At 55.8% G+C, this 7,929-nt stretch overlaps 1 protein-coding gene across 1 annotated transcript; it reads right to left on the bottom strand.

Moving 5' to 3' along the window:
• Positions 1 to 2,916: 2,916 nt before the first annotated feature.
• LOC128827516 (serum amyloid P-component-like) lies at positions 2,917 to 7,024 on the bottom strand. Its single transcript, XM_054011437.1, has 2 exons — positions 6,835 to 7,024; positions 2,917 to 4,851 (listed from the first exon to the last, which is right to left on the bottom strand). The coding sequence occupies exons 1-2, from the start codon at positions 6,896 to 6,898 to the stop codon at positions 4,229 to 4,231; spliced, it is 687 nt and encodes a 228-aa protein (XP_053867412.1). The 5' UTR covers positions 6,899 to 7,024; the 3' UTR covers positions 2,917 to 4,228.
• Positions 7,025 to 7,929: the final 905 nt, after the last annotated feature.

The raw sequence follows: 7,929 nt of genomic DNA, 5'->3' as shown, positions 1-7,929 counted from the left end.
ATTTAATAAAATCACTTTTTACTTATTAATAAACCCAGAGTATGTATTAATACTTGGGGGGGGGGGCAAACAGCTGTGCATATCTCTCTATCAGTGTTATAGAGGGCGAACAATTTATGAAGTTTACCCCATATAAGCTTTATACAGGGTAAAACGGATTTATTTGGGGTTTGGACCCCATTGGGAGTTGGGCATCTGAGCGTTAAAAACAGGAACACTTCTTAAGTTGCTTTCAGCTAAGTCTACAGCAGTGGGACGCGTGGTTCAGACCCTGGGTCTGTGCTGATGTGTCTGGCTCAACAAGACAGGGTGCTGGAGTCCCAGGCTGGCAGGGCAAGCAGGGACAGAAATAGTCTTGGCACATCAGTTGGCAGTTCCCAAGGGAGGTTCTATGACCCAACCCGTCACAGTATTATTAATAGATTATTCATTATTTTGATATTATATTATTGTAACCCTTCTGACAGTCAGTAGTGGCAGCAAAAAGGGCTGGGTTCAGTATCTAGGGGTTCCTTTTCAACAATTCAACACAAAACTGGCTTGAACCCCCACCCAGTGATCTGGGACTATTACACACCACCCCCTGGGCACCTCTAAGAGGCAATACTTCCCCTCTCGCAAACAGAGTCTGAGAGTAGCAAAGAAACTTTTAATAAAAGGAGGGAAGTAACTCAGCATTGATTTGGGAAAACACCTCAACTGGGGTTCATAAACATAAACCATGAGCATAACACCCACCCCCCAAGTAAGTTGGGCAGTGTCCTTTTCCCCTCAGGTTCTTAAGTCCAGCAACCAAAAGTCCCTTTAACATGTCCATCCCTCCTCTGCACCCCACTCACAGTTGCTATCCTTGGTCAGTGCAGACTCAGAGTTCAGAGATGCATCTGCGGAGTTCACCGCCCACTCTGGCACCTTACTCACTCTGCTGCCCAGGCACTTGATCGCAGCTGCTCTTTGCCAGCCGCCCTGCCTGCCGATCAGCAGTCTGCTCCTCTTCGGCAGCTGCCCTGCTTGCCAATTGGTGCACCACATCTCTCCGCCAGCCACCCTGCTGTCCGATCACCACACTGCTCTGTGGTGCTCCACTCCAGGCCTCTCTAGCAGCTGCCTCGCCAGCTGATTGACGCACCTCTCCACTGACCATCATGCCAGCTGATTGTCAACCTGCCAGGATGCCTTCAAGTCCCACCACTTAACACAGCTCTCAGTGATTCTAATCATTAGTATGGGAGCCTCACTGCTGGTACATACTGGACAGTTTCTTACACCAGAAACACTGTCCCAAAGCAAATCTAACACTCAGACCTAGATATCACTGATTTCAACTCCCCAGTATGTAACAAAACTTTCAATTGAGTCTTAATCAGCTCTTTTATTACATAGTGGGTAACATCATCCCCAACCAACTTGCTCATATTCACCCCCACTACTGATCTTTGGAACCCATGTACCCTGCCCAGCAAGTGCCATTAGTTGAGGGTGAGACCTCAATCATGCCATGCCAAGCACAATTCTGCTGCCCTTAATGCACACAACAAGGATAACAACCCTTTAGTGCCCCTGCCCCCAGTAACAAGGAGACTGGGGATCCAACACTAGCCAAAAATGATCATTTGGGCAAGCAATCCCATCATGCTGAGCACCTAGGCAGGGTGGGTGTGCCCATGCAAATGAGATCAGCTCCTGAAGTCCTCTTCCACAGCTCATCACTAGATGTCAGGGGAGAGCTCATTCAGACCCTGCTTACATTATAGTGGTTTGACACTGTCACTATAAAACATTCTGATAAGGTCATTCAGATGGGTCCAAATCAAAATATTTTGTTCTGCAAAATATTCTGAGATTTTGAATTTTCCTCCTGATCTGGGACAAAATTACCTTTCAAGGTGTCACCATTCCTATCAGGACAGGAATTCCATTTTTCAGCTAGCTCTGGCCTAAGGCAGTGTAACCACAGGGATGAGACGGGAGTCTTCAGGGTTAGAACCGGGGTCTGGTCCCTGATGTGTTCCGTGCAGTCACTCAGCTAGCACTTCTGAGAAAGGGGAGCGGCTTATGCCTGCCTTCCCCTGGAGGGGATAGGAGGCCTTGAGCTTAGTGTGTGTGTGCGTGCACATGTGCAAAGTGAGGCCGACCCAAGAGTACCCATGTGGTTTCTCCATTTTCTTTGTGTTGTGTGAAAAGCAGTAGACACAGACAGGGTGTTTTGGGGAATCAGTCTCTCCTGCACACCGATGCATTGTAGCTCTCAGAAACAGGGAGGGTTGCCATCTTTTGGATTGCTGGTAACCAGACCCCCAAGGCCCTGCCCTCTTCCCCATTCCTTTCCCCAAGTCCCTGCCCCCACCCCATCTCTTCCCCCAAGGCACCGCCCCTGCTCCACCTCTTATCATGAGGCCCAGTCTCCTTGTCCATCTCTTCCCCCCACGGCCTCACCCCAGTCAATCACTCCTCTCTTCCCCTTATTCCCCTCACTGGATCGTCTCCACCTCCCTCCCCGCACCAGCTGGGCTCCCTCTGCTCTGGGGCTGCAGGACCTGCTGCAGTCTGACAAGGAGCCTACCTGCAGGTAGGAGGCGGGCCTGGTTGAGTAGGGGCTGGCATGGTTTAATGAGCCGGTGCCTCCCCCCACTCCGCGGTAACTGTCCTTTTGATGTCTGCTCAGTACATCTGACTGGACATTGTCAGGTCCCCTTTCGACCAGACTTTCTGGTTGTAAAGCGGGCACCTGGCAACCAAAGAAACAGTGTGGATAACTGTTCAGATCCCCCTTTAGCCACCTGCACAAGGCCTGGCGCCACGAGCCCCTGCCCACCTGTTCTCTCCCAGTCTGGGCACTAACAGGTGTTAGAAGAGGTCTGACCACAGCGCCCGTGTCGCTGGGCCCTGCAGGTCAACAATAACCACACGCACAGCTCAGCCAAAAGGGTCATTTACTGGAGCTAGCAGGGCGCCAAGCCCCTGGGACAATGGCACAGTCTCTTAGAACACAGATGACCACAGTCATTCCAAACTCAGCCCTAGGCAGCCCAGTGGAGAGGCAGCAGGGTAACCGTGGGGCTCCTTGGGCCTAGTACCTGGAATGCCCCCCGGCCCACCCAGCAGCAATGGAGACACTGACGTACACAGGCTGGGAAACGTCTCTAGCGACTGTGCCAACCCAGGAACGTATCAGGCTGGACACACGGAGCTGGTCTGCTCTGGCAGGCTCTGCTTATGGTGACCATGAAGGCCCCTGGCACTCCCAGCACTGCCGTACTCCAAGCACATCACAGACTCTGGCTGGGCACAATCTGGGCACAAACTGATTGGGACTCGGGTGCTTGAATCCCTTGGGCACCGTTCACAAAGCAGTTCTTCCCAGGTCCTGCCTCCCAACTCCTCGGGAGGCAAGTGCTGCCATCAGCACCTCACCGGAGGGAAGTGCTCAAAAGCTCAACACAGGTGTGTGCCTCAGGGTGGCTGCCCCTCGAGGGAGATGGCCACAGCCTGTGACACGGCCATTTCCAGGGGAGAGGAGCCATGTGACTAACCTGGTTAGAGGGGTTAGAGACGGGGGGGGGGGAGCATGAGCAGTGGCAGGAAGCCAGGCAGAGCTGCAGCAGTGAACAGCCCCCTCAGGAAGGAGGGCTGATCGCAGTCGGAAATGGCGCAAAGATGCTGCAGAGGGTGTGCCGCAGGGACCTTGAGAGACATGGGGAGGCTGGGGGCCAGCAAAGGGCTTTGCCTGCAGACCCTGTGGAGCCATGGGGCGTTTGACAAGGCAGGTAGAGAGGTCTGCTCATAGGCTACTGGGGGGGGCTCTTTGAATCCTTTGGCATTTTAAGGCCATAAACAAGACCCAAAAAGGGCTGTTTGTAATTGGACTCATGAAAGGCTTTTGGGGAGCTATTTAGAATCCAAGAGGGGAAACTGAGACAGGGCACTGCATAGCCACCCCTGGCCCCAAGGGGGTGTTCGGGGGTGGCTGGCCCTGTTACAGGGTGAGCACCCTCGTACATCTGGCCCATGTGATTCCCCAAGGTCCCAGTGGGAGTTGGGGTCAGAGCTGGAGATGGACGAGAGGAGCTCCCTGGTCCCAGGTCCATGTGCAGATCTCCGGAGCACACCTGCCTCTTTCCCATCGCAGGCCGAACAGGTCGATTACATTACCACAGTGATACAGACAATTCCTTGCTTTGCGCCCCAACCCATTTTCTGGCCCCACTAGGCAAGCAGCACTGGGCCTTCAGTACATTGGGAGCAGGCTGGGTTTAATGACAACATAATCTTTGGTCTCGTAGCTCAGGGTTCTCCAGTCAAGGATGAGGTGAGACAGGACCCCATTGCTCATGGCAAGGCTAACTTCATCCGGGGAGAGCAGAGCGTCCCACATGTACACATCTGTGATTTCTCCAACAAACGACTGATTAATGTCGAACCCACCCCCCGGGGTGTCCTGCTCCTGCCCCAGGACGAGCACACCCTGGTTGCTGACAGAGTAGCCTTTCTTCAGCCCCTTCCTGGGTAAGGGGCTCCCGTTCACCCAGAGCTCGGCTATGCCGGTGGCAGACTCCCAGCTGGCACAGACATGCACCCACCCAGTGCTTGTGTCTGTTCTTTCTGGGACTTTGAAGGTGACGAGTTCGCCTCCGACGTACAGTCTGAGCTCCCCGGGCTTGGGTTTGAAGAGGAGGAAGTCGTTGTCCATGGCCTTGGTGGCGTAGGAGAAGAGGCTGTAGGCCCGGGTCAGGTCGCCCCCGAATCTCAGACACACACTGACGTTCCGCAGCGGCTGCTCCAGCCTCGGCTTCAGGAGGACGTGGGCAGTTGCAGACGCCTTAGGGAACACGAACACTTTGCCGTGCAGATCTGCCAGGGAGACACAGGCGGCCAGTGAGGCTGGGTTGTGTGCCAGCATCACAGCCTGGCTCTTGCCCTGACCTGCCCCATCACTGCCCCAGGGCTGGGCAAGCAGGAGGCCTGGCTGCCCTGCCAGCCCCGCAGGAAGTGGGCTAGCGACTCAGGAGCAGAGCGCTCCCCACCAAGCCCAGCACAGAGCTGGGGGGGATTGGGGCATGGGGTGGACCCCAGGAGGTGATTCAGGCAGGGGGATGGAGGTACCGTGGTGGGGATTGGGGGGGGGGTGCTGGGTACAGTTTGGTTGGGGAGTGCTGGGGATGATTCGGGCAGGGGGTGCAGCTGGGGGGGGGAGGAATAGCTCAGTGGTTTGAGCATTGGCCTGCTAAACTCAGGGTTGTGAGTTCAATCCTTGAGGGGCCATTTAGGGATCTGGGGCAAAAATCTGTCTGGAGATTGGTCCTGCTTTGAGCAGGGGGTTGGACTAAATGACCTCCTGAGGTCCCTTCCAACCCTGATATTCTATGATTCTATGAGGGGGTGCAGAGTGCGGGAGGGTGGTTCAGGCAGGGGGTGCACAAACAGCCACTAGGTCCTGCCCCCTGGTGGCTGCCTGCTGGGGGAGGGGGCCATCAGTGAGTGCATCCCTGCTCATCTGCATGGTGCTTGTGGATCCCCTGGTGAAACGTGCCCTGTGAGGGGTGATGCTGTTTGCTCCCTGAAAGGGAGCTGCTCCTTGTGTCCCTGGGCGCTCGGGAGCAAGAAATTTCAGCCTCTCATACATGTGGGGCCAGAGCTGCAGAGGCGCAATGAGTCACGTCACCAGAGCTCTGCTGATTTGCACCAATTGAGGAGCTGGTCCTGGGCCTGCTGAGGCTGGAGGGAACCTGGGCCAGGTTCTCAGACAGGAGGCTCAGTCCTGGCCGGCGAGGGACAGGCTGGGCTGACAGATGGCGAGCTTTCCTATCACGCTGTGCCCAGAGATGGGACCCTGATCTCGGTACCTGCTTCCCTTCCAGTCTGGGCTGCCCCCCAGCCCTGGCCTGCAGAAAAACTGATATTCCCACCCCTGGACATTCACACCCCTTCCCAGCAATGCACACGCTCACATCTGCCCAGGGCCACCAGCCACAATCCACAGGCCCCTGCTTTTGCTCTGCAAAGGGCCCTATACACAGCTCTGCCGATGTCCCTCAATCCCGACCCGCAGCCCCCTGCTATCCCAGCCCTGGCCTCCTCCCACCCACAGCTCTGCCCAGGCACCTCTGTCTCAGGCTGTGCAGTAGATCTGGCAATGAGACTTAGTGCTGGGAGGTGGGTGCTTTGGCCGATGCCCCATGGAGCCCTGTCCTCCTCCAACCTCCTTTCTCCCTCCCTTGTTTTCCTCTCTCCCCTGTTTCTCTGCAGCTCTCAGTGCCAGGAGCTGCTGAGCCAAGAACATAGGAATTCTGTCACTGCAGATACAGCTCATAACTTCCCCCAGCACCCAGGCCCACTGCAGCAGAGGGGCTTGAGTGAGTGAGGGTCCCAGCACCCAGCCCGGCTCGTCCCCTCCCCACACACTCGACAAGCAAGCCAGGAAGAGGGTTTGGAAGCATCCTCCATAGAATCATAGACCCATGGGGTTAGAAGGGACCACCAGGGTCATCTAGTCTAACCCCTGCCAAGGTGCAGGATTTGTTGTGGCTAAACCATCCAAGACAGATGGCTCCAGCCTCCTTTTGAAAACCTCCAGTGAAGGAGCTTCCACGTCCTCCCTATCTGCTCCATTGTCCTTCTGTTCTTACCGTTAGGAAGTTTTTTATCTAAATCTGCTATGCTGTAGTTTGAACCCTTTGCCTCTTGTCCTGCCCTCTGTGGCAAGAGAGAACAACTTTTCTGTCTTTTTTATGGCAGCCTTTCAAGTAGTTGAAGACAACTATCATACTCCCCCTTAATCTCCTCTTTTCCAAACTAAACATACCCAGTTCCTTCAGCCTTTTGCTCTACCCCTACCTGTCTGGGCGACGGCTCCTGAGAAGCCAGCGAGGACGAGGAGCCAAAACTGCAGCTTCTCCATGTTCTTCACCTGCAGAGTGACCCAGAGGGGCAGGAACGCGGAGAAGGGAGGTGGGAGGTCTTGGACTGCTCTGCCCTGAAACCTGCCCCCAGGCAATGCCAGTCCCCAAATGCATGGACCAGAGGGACCAGCCCCAATTTATATCCCCAGTGGTGACGGCAGCAGAATCTATGTGTAAACAATATTCCAGTATTTGCAGGTCGGGTGCAGTCAGAGTTGCAGATGCAGGGGGTGGATCTGGGAGGTTGTGGGGCTGGCGATCGTTGGCAGTTACTCATTAGAGCTGCACACAGGGCACCAGCCGCACTTTCAACAGCTTCTCCCGAGAAGGGACAGGCTGTTCCCGTTGTAGGGGGGCGGCGGGAGGGAGGAAAGGGCTCGGCCAGCCACATGCAGCCATGCAGGGCGTCTGGCACAGCCATGGCTGCAGTGCTGGCCCCGGGGCCAGAGCTCTCACAGCTGCTGGCAAAGCATCCAGCCACAGCACCCTCCAGCCTACCGTGGCTATGGCATGGTCTCCAGGACAGCAGCTTTTGAGGGGGATGGAGGGGAGGCTCAGCCCACAGGGAACCCCACCCGCCGTAATAGAGCCAGGTCAGGTAAAGGGGCGATGGGCTGCTCACATGCTCTCTGTGTCCATCACCCCCACAGCACCATGGCCCTGCCCAGCATGGCTCCTTGTTACACTATGTGCTGGGTACAGGCACAGCAGGGCCCTCGTCCAGGGTCAGAAACACCCTCTCCCCACAACCCCACCAGACTTGTCTGCTGGGTGCCAGGAGACTGCAGTGGCTTCTAACCCATCAGCTGCTTCCCTGGCTGATGCATTCTGGGAAGCAGCAGTTCCGGGTCCCAGGGCTGGCGTGTGATGTCATGCCCCTGGCAGGTGACATCAGTGCTGGAGGGAGGGTCTGTGCTGGTGCTGACTGGGTGTTCACAGCAGCACCAAGGAGCGGTTGGGCCAGGTGCTGGGGGGCTTGGCTGGAGCTCCCTGGCTGGCTCTGTCAGGAGATGGGTGGAAGCGGATCTCA

The sequence above is a fragment of the Malaclemys terrapin genome, chromosome 21 (assembly GCF_027887155.1).
Source record: "Malaclemys terrapin pileata isolate rMalTer1 chromosome 21, rMalTer1.hap1, whole genome shotgun sequence".
Lineage (NCBI taxonomy): Eukaryota > Metazoa > Chordata > Testudines > Emydidae > Malaclemys > Malaclemys terrapin.
This window is presented reverse-complemented; position numbering and strand designations above follow the sequence as displayed.

Coding starts and splice junctions, on each gene's coding strand:
- LOC128827516 (XM_054011437.1), bottom strand. CDS start 6,898: ATGGAGAAGCTGCAGTTTTGGCTCCTCGTCCTCGCTGGCTTCTCAGGA. Junction 4,852..6,834: donor AGGAGCCGTCGCCCAGACAG/GTAGGGGTAGAG, acceptor TCTCCCTGGCAG/ATCTGCACGGCAAAGTGTTC.